At 38.4% G+C, this 15,356-nt stretch overlaps 1 protein-coding gene across 1 annotated transcript; it reads left to right on the top strand.

The window, feature by feature from the left end:
* The first annotated feature begins 7,728 nt into the window (after positions 1–7,728).
* Positions 7,729–9,080, top strand: LOC149221380 (uncharacterized). Its single transcript, XM_089387369.1, has one exon. It carries the CDS (start codon positions 7,729–7,731, stop codon positions 8,635–8,637), a length of 909 nt encoding a protein of 302 aa, XP_089243495.1. The 3' UTR covers positions 8,638–9,080.
* Positions 9,081–15,356: the final 6,276 nt, after the last annotated feature.

The raw sequence follows: 15,356 nt of genomic DNA, 5'->3' as shown, positions 1-15,356 counted from the left end.
GATCATATTGATATCAAAGTCGTGTTTCTTAAGGGAATCTCGTGGGAAGTTGTAGGCGGTTTAGGAAGGTGTTTAAGTAAAATGTTGTAGAACCCTAGCCATGGCTAATAAATATGTTCACAATAACCCTAATTTGATAAAGAATGTATTCTTGAGGATAAAAGTGAAGGTCATGAAAATCAACCATTGTTATAGGCCATTTTTTCACATCTGATCAGTGATCCTCCAAATGGGATCAATCAACATCCTATTCCCCCTTATCACCATCTTGCACAAAACCTTAAGAATGTTCCCTTCATCCCCCAGAATTTCAAGCCTAAACTGCATCATCTAAGCCAGTTTGAGGACCAACACTCCTTGTATGTCTATTGGGGTGTGATCACCTACAGGTTGCTCCACTATGACCTACGTTGGTCACTAGCAGGTTTCTCCCCTTTGCACCTGCATTGGTTCTATAAGTACAGGAGAATGATTAGGATTCTGAAAGCTTCCTCTTCTAGGAGTTTCCAGAAGTTGTTTCAACTACTTACCTTGGATAAAACATTCAGATCCTATCCTTCCCTACTTTGGAGTTTTCACCACTTATCCTTTGATCATATCCCTCCATCAAAGGTGGATCTAAAACCCTAGATTGGTAATTGAATAAGAACTCCCAACTTACCCTACTTCTTTATATATTCCAAGCCTTGTATCTGGTTGGGGGTTGGCTTTTGGAGAGTGATTCTACCTTTATGCTATTGTAGTAAGTGGTCATCATCTCATGTATTTAGGGTGATTGGAGGTGCATGTTGTGACAAGGAAAGAACAAGTCAACAACTTGAATGAGCTCTTATACAAGATCAGCTACTATTTATGGTTGCAATCTCCTTCCATTTATATTCATGAAAATAATTCATTGTTTTCCTATATGTGATGTTGTTATTTCATATATTTCAATACCATGTTGATCTATTGAATGAAGTACTTAGATGATACTCCATAGATGTCGTAGTTTTTTGGCATGTGTTATCTGACCATGCAGGTTCTAATTTTGGCATACAAAGTTGGAATTGGAACTTCCAATCTAAATAAGGAGTGAATTGTGCGAAGGATTCCAGGTAGGCCTCACTAAACCATTTATTTACTTTAAGGAAAAGCATCGAGTTCCTCGTCTCTCTGTTGTTCTAGGTTAGCCACCAACCTAGGGGAGATACTTTTGTCCATAATCATAAATCCCGTATAACAAATTTGTGACTCTACTGGGGATCAAAGTATTCCCTCGGTGGATTCCATGTCCATTGTGTTTGATTACTTCATTGATAAACCTTTTTTGTATCATCCAACTAAGAACATACCTAGGAAGTGATTTCATTGAACCCTTTTTACAATTTTTGTGCTTGAATCCTATTTCCCAGGCCCAACGCACCCCTTGTGCCTTTGACAAAGCATTGCATCTCACCTAGGCCCACTTTTCACCTGCGTTGCAATGCACTGGTGCCTCGTTTGCACCTTCGTTGGCCCCTGTTTTTGCATGAATTGTGCCTTGGTTCTTGAGCCTCTCTTTGGTTAGCATACTTCGAGCTGAGCATACCTAAGTCTTGAGTGTCTTGTGGTCTCTCTAAAGCCTCCACTTGGTTCTCATTTGTGTTTTTTTCCTTTGGTAACAAATCGTTTTGATTTTTCTTTTTTCTTATCATTTGGTCTCTTGCAAACTGATTTTGTATAATTACTAATTTCTTATATGAATTGTTGTTTTAGTCCACATTCTGAAAAGTGCAATTGAATCAATAATTGAAGATTTGCATCTTAGTTTTATCATTTTTAAAATTAAGTGTGGTGAAAAGAAAAAAAATGAATTGGCATTTAGGGTTTTTCATGTGCGTTAGCGTAGGAACATTTGCATTGAAGGGTAAATTGCATCTTGCATCTTGTTTGCTATGTATTGTGTGTGGCATCTTGATTGTTCCTTCCCTTCCTCGGCTAGATTTTCATTGAGATAGAAAAGATTTCTATTTTCTCATGGTAGATTTCCATTTTAGGATATTCAGGTGACATTCATGGTGAGCCCTACAACTGAAACATAATCAAAGATAAACAGTAAAATGTATTGAATCAACCTAAGGAGCATTTGTAACATTAACACAAACATTTAGAGGTCGAGGCTAGGGACATGTTCCAACGTTGTTAAATGTAGGAGCTGTCATTATTTTCCAGCGTTACATACCAAGGGTGAAATCGCATTCCACGTATGTAAGTGTATAGTATTTTACTCCACATACCTTTAGGTATATTGGTGGCACTCCACACATGTAAAGTATATGGGAATGATCTCATCGAACCGTTATGCATTAGACAACACTACTACTAACTACACTCCCACTTACCGCCGTGTATATTTTGGGAGTCCCCAATAAGTTGCTATCCATCCATAGGTAACCGACTTTGGCACCTTGTATACCATGATACACTGAACGCAACATTTAGGGAGATTAGATGGTGTACGTTAATTCCTTGGTTCGCCAAGGTGTATATTGTATTTCATGCTTTCTTGGGAATCCTTTATGCCTATATTGCCCTCTTTTTTATTTATTTCTTTTTGTGTTAATAAAATTTATTAGCCAACATGGAAGAACAAAATCCCCCTCCTCGTCATTCGCGTAGAATGCAAAACAAGCCTCCTCTTCCTCCAGAGGCTACTCCTAACCATAATCCAAAGCATAAGCAAATGAAAACTACTAAACCAGGAAAATAAGGAACTATTTATGGCCCTCCTCCCAATATTGATCAGCCAGAATCATCTTTCCCTTTGAGATCTGTACCTAAGATTACATCTATTCCTGTTGGTGAAACTTACATAATTGAAACATAAGGCCCTGAAACTTTGTTACCTAAGGTCATTAAATATGATCTCCCTGAGTTAGAAACTTGGTTTCCTAAGGTTATTGAACCCAAGGAACCTCAGCCATCCTCACTTGATTATTTTGGACCTTCCTCTTCCTTTCCTTTGTCTCAGAAAAAACTAATATACCTTAGGGTTGACGGTGAACCTCTTCCATATGCACTTGTAGGTATTGAAGAGATCCCTCAAGAAGAGCCTCATCCTTCTACTCTTGTTCATTGGGAAGGACTTTATTTTTATCAGACTAATCCTCTTTAGTCTCTTCAACCTCCGACACAATCTCCTTTACCTGATTCTTTGGGCCTATCCACTGATCTCTCACGACAATCTTCATTGGGATTGTTAATCATGACTGGAACTAATTCAAACTCACAGACCATGTCTACCACTATGTTCAAGACAGTGAGTGTTGCTTCTTCATATATATTGTGACATCACTAGAAACTCATTTGTATGGCGGCCCGTCTATCCTGCCTACCTATTAAGCATTATCTGGTACCTTTTCTGGTGTGGCTTCTAGTTCTTCAACCTCTCCCATGTCATCTAATTCGAGAATAATGTCTGGTACTTACCTTATGAATGCCACATAGTCTGCTCCTTTCCCTCCACCTATACCTACAATAGACCAGAAGGCGGGCCCTTATGTCAGTGGGAAAAGTGCCCCTTAATAGCCTAACCCTCTATATGTTGGGTACCCTCCATCTAGATCGCAGTCACCTCCATCATCCCCTCCTCCTACAGCTGGGGGGGAACCTGTTGTTGGTATACCTCAATATGGTAAACCTCCTAGTTATAGTCCTCCTTATCCTGGAATGGCTACCTTTTTTGGCAACTTACTTTACCCATACAACCTGGTTCTTTCTGGGATTGATTGTTGAATCCTCAAACTGTACCGTCTTCATCACAAATTCCTACCTATCCATCAGCACCTCAAAAAGCTCAAATACATGTGAGCCAACCTTTACAGCCTATTCCAATGACACTTGTTTCTCTGAAGATCTTGGTTAATCAACCTATACAAGGTCCCTCACCTTCTCAATTTCTTGCGCAAGGTACTCCTAAAGTTTTGGTAGGTTAAATTCTTCAACATTTGGCACAGTCTCAGTCAAATCCGTACTAGGGGGAAATGAAAACCCTCATCGAGCAATAGTATGGCTCACATCAAGTGCCTTTTCAAGGCCATCAAATCCAAACCCAACCATTCCAGCAGCTTTATCACCATCCTGGGGTTGGACAAAAAACTCACTTGTATGCTGGTTATCAGAACCCTCCATATTTTGTTAACTAGGTTCCTTATTATCAAAACCCTCCTTACATAGGAATTCAAGTGCTTCTTTCCCAAGCTATCCCTTCATATCCAAGTCATCCACCTCTGGAATTTAATCGGCAGTTTCCTTTTCTGGCTACTCTTGAATTACTAGATTTAACTCAGATTACTAATGACCCCATTTCTCATTCGCCATGGTGGTCGATTATTCCAACTAAGTTGCCTTATGATATCCCAAAATTCAATGGGAATCCTAGAGAAGACCCATCGAAGCATGTTATGACGTATCATCTATGGTGTTCATCCAACTCCCTTAATGATTATTCCATATGAATTTGTCTTTTCCAACGAACACTTATAGGTACTACAGTTAAATGGTATATTAAATTACTTAGAGCTTCATTTCACGACTTCAGCACTTTAGCCACCACCTTCCTCACACATTCCCAGTTGTCCAACAGATACGAAACTGGAACAAAGCTATTCACTAAGTTAACACAATCAAACTCTACTCACATTTAGGTCATGAGTGGAGGCACAGTCACCAGTTGGTCAAGACTTATGTTCCCAATCAATTGTCAGTGGAATGCTTTGGAAAATCTCTATTAGCTCCCATAACAAAATATGTGGCCTGTTATCTCAAAATCAGGCCCTGATAGGCTGCTGTGATTAGGCAGACTTTAAGTAACTATTTCAAACCTACTTTAGGTAGAGGCTTAGCCTCCCCAACCAGAGAGGGCTCTCTCAAAGGATTAATGTTTTTGATTATGATTAAGATGGCTAACTCTTGTGAAACAAAGGTAAAATGTGGCTGCTGGAAACACAATTAGAAACTATCCATTGGGCTTATGGAGTTAACATCATTTCAGTATAACAAAGGTATCAACCTTACATAGAAGTCAGGGCATTTAGGATTCAACACATTTAGAACATACCAGAAACATATAGGACCACAAAGTCTATGAATGTATATAGGAAATTAGAGCACCATGAGTGAGTTCTAAGTGATTACACATTCATACCGCTGCAAATATTTGGAAAAGAACAATACAACACATTCTGAATATCAAATCCCTCTTGAGTCCTGAGAAGCAAAGCCAATCTTGTATTACTAAAACAGAGTCTTTACATAAAGCCAAATATCAGAGTTTTTTTAATGAATTTCCCAACCCTTTGATAAATTTAAAAAATTGATGTTCAGAATTTAAAATATTTTTTCTTGAGTGATAATAGGTGACTCCACTTGGGATAGTGTGCCCCCTGTTATCACTGAAGAAAAAATATTTTAAATTCTGAACATCAATTTTTTAAATTTGTCAAAGGGTTGGGAAATTTATTAAAATAAACTCTATATTTGGCTTTATGTAAAGACTCTGTTTTAGTAATACAAGATTGGCTTTGCTTCTCAGGACTCAGGAGGGATTCGATATTCAGAATGTGTTGTATTGTTCTTTTCCCAATATTTGCAGTGGTATGAATGTGTAATCACTTAGAACTCACTCATGGTGCTCTAATTTCCTGTATACATTCATAGACTGTGTGGTCCTATATGTTTCTGGTATGTTCTAAATGTGTTGAATCTTTAATGCCCTGACTTTTATGTATGGTTGATACTTTTGTTATACTGAAATGATGTTAACTCCATAAGCCCAATGGATAGTTTCTAATTGTGTTTCCACCAGTCACATTTTACCTTTTTTTCACAAGAGTTAGCCATATTAATCATAATCAAAAACATTAATCCTTTGAGAGAGCCCTCTCTGGTTGGGGAGGCTAAGCCTCAGCCTAAAGTAGGTTTGAAATAGTTACTTAAAGTTTGCCTGATCACAGCAGCCTATCAGGGCCTGCTTTTGAGATAACATTTTGGTGCGTTTGCCGAGAGCCTGAAGATTATTCTTTCCCAAAAACAAAATACTGAACTTTTGAAGGTAGCAGGAGCTCAAACATCTTTTTGAGGCTGCAAAACTACCTTGGCGACTCCACACATCGAATAACAAATTGGAAGGTGACTCCACTACTAGAAGATCAGTAGCTTGATGAAGTTCCAAGATGAGTTCCACTGCAAGAATGAATGCCAGGTATGCTCCTATGAATCGGTCTCATATCCCTGGTTTTCCAAATCCTATGCCAAAGGTTGATTGGTTAGAGGATCTTCCAATATTCAAAGATGAAAAGAAAGACAATGCTGCTCTTCATTTGGTTAGGTTTCATATGCATGTACGCAGTCTTAAGGTTCAGTTCCCTGAAGATTGTCTCATGAGGATGTTTATGACCACTTTAGAAGGAAAAGCATGGTCTTGGTATAAAAGTTTGGAAAATGGTTCAATATATTCACTTGCTAATTTTCATGATGAATTCTATGAGATGTATAAAGAGTGTCATCCCTCCTTGTTGCTAGTCCAAGATTGTTGTAAACATTCTTTGAGTCTTATTCAATATTTGGAGGATTGTTATGATGATGATGAATTTATGGATGAAGAAATTTTAGAGGCTCTTCATAATAATTCATTTCAACACCAAGAAAAAAGTATAACATCCCATGAAATGCAACATGAAAATCAGTAGGGGTTTACTTATGAAAACCATGTTCAATCCTCTGATATTGATGTAGAGATGAAACAGACTTCTCAGTCTTCGAATCCTAATGAGTATGAAATTGAATGCAAACATCAAGAAGAAGTACTAGAAAATAGCTTTTATAGCCCTCAGGCAAAGGAAAAGGTTGTTCAATTTTGTAATTCCTTGCAGCAGCTTACTTCAAAGAATGATCACAATAGTGAGGAAAGTTACATTGTCTATGAGAATCATGCAAAAAGGCAGTTGGATAGCACATCAAAGGAATTTTGTGTGGCTGAGGATCAGTTGTCTGAAGAGATAGAATGTTATGATGATTATCAAAATAACCATGTTTTCTTTGACCCTACAAATGAATACATGGCAAATTTTTGCACATCAGTATTTCATTTTCATTTGCATTATGAAGATCATATACATTATAAGTTGATTTGGTCATCTCACTATCATGGTTATTTTGAGGTTGAACGCAGTCAAGAGCCTCCAATATCAGAAAGGATAATTGATTGGCTTTATTGGAAATATCATGTTGCTTGACCTAAAGTGGAAATTGTAGCTAGTAGGTAGGTAGGAAAATGAAAATAAGCTCAAAGGTGACTGAGCATTTTTTTAGTAGATATAGATTTCTTTCTCCTACAGTGATCATCAAGCTTAAGCCTGAGGTGAAGGCCAAAGAAGCTTGAAGAGGATGCTTGTCAAGCAAATTGTCCGTTTGTCATAAGAGGATAAAGCACTGGACCTGCGAGTTCTTAGCATACTACAGGAGCACACTATCCCAAGTGGAGCCACCTGTTATCACCTAAGAAACAATTTCTAAATTGTTCACATCATTTTGATTGTAAAGGTTTAGTGTTAGTCCGAGTTTAGTTTTCTTTCAAGATTGGGCTTTTGGGCTTATATTTCTCAAGATATGGACAAAATTGGTATTGCTGGGTCAAATGGCACCCCTTACAGATGACAGCTGGCAAATAAAATTGATCACCGCCAAGCAGAGAGTGCAATAGATCGTATGGATTGGATTGAGAAAATAACAGGAGTAATTGCTTCACTTCTGTGTTCTCAAATGCCAGAGCAGAAGCTGCCTTGTAGTCCAATGAGCAGTGGACATCAACACACATCCAGTGAGAGCAGCTCATTGAGGGCAGCAAATGATCTGGAGTCCAAAACCAAAGACAATTCTCGGACAATAAGGGATGTACTGGAGAATGTGCAATTTACCTTAATTGTGGTGGCTGCAGCAATGCTGGTTCTGGCATTTCTTGGACTTTTATTTTCTATTCTTGGACTCAAGACTCTGGTTTACTTTTTGGTACTTGGTGCATGGTTTCTTGTGGCGGGAACATTTATTCTTTGTGGAGTGTTCATTTTATTAAACAGTGTGGTTGGAGATGCCTGCATCGCCATGAAAGAGTGGGTTGCACATCCTTATGAAGATACCGCCCTTGACCGCATTCTGCCTTGTGTAGATGTGGTAACAACTGAACAATCTTTAAATCAGAGCAAAACAGTAACCAGTAAAGTGGTAACAGTTGTGAACAAGGTGTTAGGTACTGTTGCTAATAGTAATTTTCCACCAAATGCTGGCCCTCTTTATTATAATCAATCTGGTCCTCTAGTGCCTACACTTTGCAATCCTTACACTGGTCGGCTGGATGATTGGCAATGCAATGCTGGAGAAGTTAATCTCACAAATGCACCACAGGTCTGGAAAAACTATACATGCACAGTTTCATCATCTGGAATATGTGCAACAACTGGTCGGATAACCCCGGATATTTACAAACAGTTAGTACTAGCAGTTAATATCAGCTATGGTTTGTATCACTACACTCCTTTCCTCGTGAATTTGCAGGACTGTACATTTGTGAGGGAAACTTTTGGTACCATAATTGAGGATTATTTCCCTGGCCTTCGATAACATCTTCACTGGGCCTACATTGGCTTAGCACTCGTCTCAACTCGTATAATTCTTTCAATTATCTTTTGGGTTGTGTACAGTAAGCAACACCGACCCAGAGATGAATACTATAAGCAACATGCTGATGGTCAGAGATGAATACTATAAGCAACATGCTGATGGTCAATTCATGGCTAGAGACAACAACAAATCTTTATTTGAATTATGTTTACAGGTCTTGCCATGAAGTCCGAAACATATACTGAAAAGGGTCTCTTCCCAACCCTTTGAGAAGGCCTTCGAGTGCCCTGGCCCTTATATTTTTCTTTAATACAACAAATCTGACATATTAGAGATTTTTATTGTGATTTTCCTTAGTGAACAGGGCTTACCCATGAAGTCTGAAACATTATACTGAAAAGGGCCCTGATATATTTTTCTTTAATGCTAAAAATCTGACATACTGGGGTGGACTACCAAGACAATGAACTTCGTTTTAGCCTCTTATGTCAGGCAGCTATTGAAGCTCCAAGGATTCTTAATCTCTCAAGCAGTGAACACTTTAGTGGACCTTATGGGGAGGATGTTGTCTTCATTGCCAATGATTGGCATACATCTCTTCTTCCTTGTTACTTGAAGATTCTTTCACAAATGCCAAGGTTGCATATTGCATACATACCTTGAAGAATGGGGTCCATATATATATTCAGTTTGAAAAGCTTCAGGGCACATGAAAAGAGACATTTCAAGATAATGAAGCTCAAGACAGTTAGATTTTGGTGTTAAACTGTGTTTTGTGATTACACCGCAGTTTCATAGTGCGCTATGAAACTGTTGTAGCTTCATAATTAAAGTTCAGTCAACAAAATTTTGAAGACTTTTCAATCAGCGTTAAAGAAGTCTTTTTCATCACACATGTACATGGGAAAGGCTTACAACACATGAAGGACGTGGCACTCCAATATATTTTTGACTAATTCAAGAAGATCAACATGGTTAATTACTTCTGAATATCTTTGAGGAAACCAAAAGCATAAAAACAGGGGCAGTTTCCTATTTCTCAGCGACGGTAAAAGGATAAGACATTAAGGACCAGTAAGGAGCTTCAAACATCCATCAAGGCTAAAGCTGAAGGAAACCACTTGTCAGAGAATGAATCTTGATTGTAATAAATGCTATGTTCAGCATGATGTAGAATTAGACTCCTAATTGTCTTAGGTTTCTAAAGCTCCTAGTTAGCAGTCGTTGTATTTAATAGTTAGTTAAAGTTTGAGTAGGTGTCATAGCAAGCATAATTCGAGTTCCCCTCACATAGGAGGAGGAATCTCAGCTTTGTAAAGAATTCTATATATAGGAGAGAGAGCAATGTACTCAGGGTTGGAAAATTATTGAGAAAAGCTCTGATATTTGGCTTTATGTAAAGACTCTATTTTAGTAATACAAGATTGGCTTTGCTTCTCAGGACTCAGGAGGGATTCGATGTTCAGAATGTGTTGTATTGTTCTTTTCCCAATATTTGCAGTGGTATGAATGTGTAATCACTTAGAACTCACTCATGGTGCTCTAATTTCCTGTATGCATTCATAGACTGTGTGGTCCTATATGTTTCTGGTATGTTCTAAATGTGTTGAATCCTGAATGTGCTGACTTCTATGTAAGGTTGATACCATTGTTTTACTGAAATGATGTTGACTCCATAAGCCCAATGGATAGTTTCTAATTGTGTTTCCACCACTCACATTTTACCTTTGTTTCACAAGAGTTAGCCATCTTATTCATTATCCAAATCTTTAATCTTGTGAGAGAGCCCTCTCAGGTTGGGGAGGCTAAGCCTCAGCCTAATGTAGGTTTGAAATAGTTAAAGTCTGCCTGATCACAGCAGCCTATCAGGGCTTGATTTTGAGATAACATGGCCAAAGGTGGAGTCATGACTGAAGAGCAAGTTATTTCTCATGCTCAATATTTAGATTTGGTTTATACCCAATCGGGCATGCTCTATGATAAGATACCAAATGCTACGAGACCTTTGAATATTGTTCCTCCTCCACCTGGTAAATAATCTCATGTTTTCCATGACATTATAGGTTCTGCCAGTTCACAGTCAGCGAGTAAACCATCTATATTTATCTTACCACTCCTGTGCAAAACCCTCAATCCCATCCTCCTACAGCTTTTGCTTCCGAGACAAATGTTGTTTCATCTAATAAAGGAAAGTCTCAACAACAACTTGGAAGTAAGAAGAAAGGTAAAGGTAAGAAAAATAAATATTCCTCATCACAGGATAAACAAAAAAATTCATCTTCTGATGAGAAACGAAAGCCTTGATGCCCATGCTTCATTTGTAATGAGGATCACTTTACACGTGATTGTCCGCACTCTGCTGAAGTGAATTAGTTTCTTAAATCATTCACTTCTCCTGCAAAGCTAACTGATCCATATACCAATCAAGAGACTCATATGGTTTCTCGAGATTCTTTTTCCTCTAACATGGTTTTGATGCTTTCCCCCTCAAAGTTAAAATCTGATGTCAAGTTTGGTCACTTGGAATAATGACTATGGTAATGTGAATCCACTGAATGGTCAGACCACTGATCAACCTGCTAGCTTGACACCACCTTCATCTAATCTTGTTCCACCTCTAGCTCCTACAAAATTGACAATCAAGCCTCCGAAGTGTGTTATCCATAAGTTTTCTTTCAACCCTCATTCAAGAGACACTCAAAATTACAACATAGTTGAAAACTTGGCTCAATCTCCATCAGCTATGTCGACTCTTGAGGTGTTGAAAAATTGCCCCACTCAAAAGAAGGCCTTGTTGTCAGCTACTAGATGTGTGGATCCGTCAGATTCCAACCTAGTGGTTTTCTCTCATGAAAACCCCTTGACTTCCAGCTCAGTTAGCTTTTATGATTCACGTCATTGTTCATGGTAAGAACATTCATCGTTCTATTGTGGACGAGGGAGCCTTGACATGCATCATGTATTTGTCTTGCTAGAAGGCGATTTTTTCACCCCAACTGAGTGATTCGAACACCACATTAAAAGCCTTTGATGGAAGGACATATAAACCTTGTGGGATTCTCAATTACCTCCAAGTGGAACTGGGGGGCAAAGATGTCTCCGTTGAAGTAGAATTTATTGACATACCACTACATTATAATCTTCTACTAGGACGAACATGGGTTTATGTTATGGTTTCCATCATTTTGACTTGCTTCCAAATGATCGCGTTTCCTCATAAAGGTGAGATCATAGCCATAGATCAACTCACCTTTTTCTCCTCTGATTCCAAGGTTACTGGAAGTGTCCCTCTGCAGGGGAAGCCCTACATTCCTATCAGCATGTCGAACTTGGACTTTTGAAGGATTCATCACTTATGGATTATTGAACGATATCATCCTCTACAATCCTGGTTGATCCATGGATTGTACCTAATGAAACTGACATGAAATGTTTTGGCGACCAAATGTCGCTTAGCCATGTTGAGAAATATTATGAAGCCATCTATTCATCTTGTGTGGCCCATACTTTTTCTTTGATCAATTGGGTAGATTGATCATTGGATTATGGCACACCCTCTAATCCTTTCTCGCATATATTCTCTACTGATGAAAGCATCATGGAAATCATGATGTCAGATGACACGTCATGGGATGAACATCATCACCATTCCTCCTTCTCATATATCATTGAAGATAATATCAGTTGTGTGTAACTACCTAATTTTATCGAACCCTTTACATATTTTGTCTCCATTCATGAGATCGAATCTGAAAAGAACCTTTCAAATATCGAAGAAATGATTCCTTTCGATATTTCAATTACTCCAGGAATAGTTGAAAATATATACATCAGAGCATTTTGTACCTCATCTGAAATTGAGATTTATCGTTATTCTAGAGATGTATTTGCCTGGACTTATGAAGAAATGATAAGTATCGATCCAAACATAGTGGTTCACGAAATTAAGACATATCTTGATGCCAAACCTGTCAAGTCATGCCTCCATTCAGTCCATCCCAAGAAGGCTACTAGGGTAAAAGCTGAAATCAAAAAGCTTCTTCGGGTTGGTTTCATATACCCCATTCCCTGAACTGATTGGGTATCAAACATTGTCCCCATCATGAAGAAACAAGGCATGATCTGAGTATGTGACGACTATTGGGATGTAAATCATGCTTGTCCAAAAGGCAACTACCTGGCCCCATTTATTGACCAGATTTTTTATTATTGTGCTGGTTGCAATTTTTATTCATTCATGGATAGATTCTCATGCTATAATCAAAGCAACATTCACCTAGCGAGCCAACCTAAAACCGCATTTATTTGTCCCTCGCGTACTTTTGCTTATAGAAAGTTCCCTTTTGGTTTAAATAACCAAGGACCATGTTTCAACATGTGATGGATTACGCTTTCCACGACATCAATCATATCATGCAACCCTATTTGGATGATCTCCTGCTCACTCCAAGCATTGAGCTGATCACCCCATGCATTTATGGGCCATTTTTCTTTGTTGTAAACATTGTAACATTCGACTTAACCCGCACAAATGTGTGTATTGTGTTGGTTCTAGTCGACTGCTGGGCTTTGTTGTTTCAAAACAAATAATTCGTATTGATCCTTTAAAATTCCAGGTAATCGTTGATTTTCATGCACCTACTTCCCTCATTTAGTTACAAAGACTCCAAGGGAAAGCTAACTTCCTGAGGGGGTTCATTCCTGACTACGCTAAACTGACCAAAGGATTTACTCACTTACTGAAGAAAGGGATCCCCTTCCATTCACATGACGATGCACAAAAATTATTTGATGCCTTGAAAGATGTATTAGTTTGTGCATCTCTCATATATCCCCTTGACTATCAGCATGACTATTTCATGTACCTTGTTGCCACCATCTCTACTATAGCTATGGTGTTGGTCCAAGAAAAAGATATGGGTACTGAATATCCCATTTATTATCTTATTCATAACCTCAATGATACCAAGATCTGGTATACTCATGTAGAAAATTATGCCTTGACGTCCATTCAAGCAGTCTAGCAATTTCACCATTACATCTTGCTTCAAAAAACTATGGTCATTTCAAATTGTAACCCTATGACATACATATTATCACGTCAATTTCTGGGGGGGAAATACTCCAAATGGATCGTTATTCTAGAAGAGTTCGACCTAGAATTCATCAAATCCAAGTCGAAGAAATCCTTAGTTTTTGATGAGATATTGTGCGATATCCCTTCCCTTGATGTTGAATCTACATCTGAAGATTCCATCCCCAATGAGTCATTATTTCTAATCTCATCATCTGACCCATGGTATGGATATTTTCTGATCTATCTCCAGACCTTGAATTTCCAACCTAACACCTCTCACTCTGAGAAGCGATGTATCCGGTACCAATATAGAAATTATGTGATTATCGATGACACCCTCTATCGTCATGGTATCGATACTATTTTACGGAGGTGCCTCACTCTTGAGGAGGCCGAGAATGTCCTGAATGAATGCCACTCGGGGGCATGCAGTGGAAATTTATCTAGTTACGCTACTGTGTAAAAAATATTATGTGTTGGTTACGATTGGCCCAACATCTTCCACAATTGTATACTCGTAATCCATAAGTGTCATGCCTGCCAGATCTATGGTCACAAAATCCACTGTCCGCTTGCCCCATTGGATCCTATTGTTTCTTTTGATCTCTTTGTGAAATGGGGCATAGACATTATGAGATGTAACCCTCACTCAGTCGGGGTGCATGGATATATCATTGTCATTGTTGACTACTTTACTAAGTGGGCTGAAGTGATGCCTACATATAACATGACTAGCGAAACAGCTTCATACGTTTTCTTCAACCGTGTTACTGCTAGGTTCAGTGTTCCGCAAGAAATAGTTATGGATCACGGGAAGAATTTTCAGAATCACATGATGACCAAATTAACTTCCAAATTGGTACTTTCACATGAAAATTCCACTCCCTATTAACCTCAAGTTAACAGACAAGTTGAGGCTATTAACAAAGTTCTTAAGACTATGCTTCAACGTATGATAGGGGTTTGTAAATCAGACTGAAACTTGCTTCTCTTTGCTACCTTGTGGGCATACTGAGCCTCAGTTACAACTACTACTAGATTCACACATTTCCAGTTGGTTTATGGTCTGGAAGCAATCCTTCCCATTGAATTTGAAATTCCATCGTTTAAACTAGTTATCGAACTTCTTCCTGCTACTTCCACAAAGGAGGAGCATTTTTTACATCTAACTAGTTTGGATGAAACTCAACGTGATGTCACATTAACCAATGAAGCTCATAAAATATGCATCAAAGCACAATATGACCAAAGTTTCAAGCCTAGAGTCTTCTCAGAAGGAGATCTAGTTCTCTTATATGACCAAGAGGGCAATAAGTTAGGTCTAGGAATGTTCCAGCCTATGTGTTTGTGCCCATACATTGTTAAGCAAGTCCTTGAAAAAGGAGCTTATGATTAGTATACCTCGATGGAGTTCCCCTGGCATAGCATAGAAATGGGTTGTACCTAAAAAAATGCTATGCTTGATCCCATGTGTAGTACATAGTGTACATATTGTTTATAGGTGTGTTGAGTGTGTTTGCAGTGTGTTTTGTAGAGTTAACCATGGTTTATGTTGATTCTTTTTACTTTTGGATTTCATATGTCAACCTCTCTCAAACAGTATATAGGTTATGCCGATGGTGCTATCCATAGTATTCAGAAC

Source organism: Pinus tabuliformis, chromosome Q, assembly GCF_031772625.1.
Source record: "Pinus tabuliformis cultivar Carrire ecotype Pingquan chromosome Q, CPIR1, whole genome shotgun sequence".
Lineage (NCBI taxonomy): Eukaryota > Viridiplantae > Streptophyta > Pinopsida > Pinales > Pinaceae > Pinus > Pinus tabuliformis.
The sequence above is the reverse complement of the archived record's forward strand: the minus strand, read 5'-3'. Positions and strand labels throughout refer to the sequence as shown.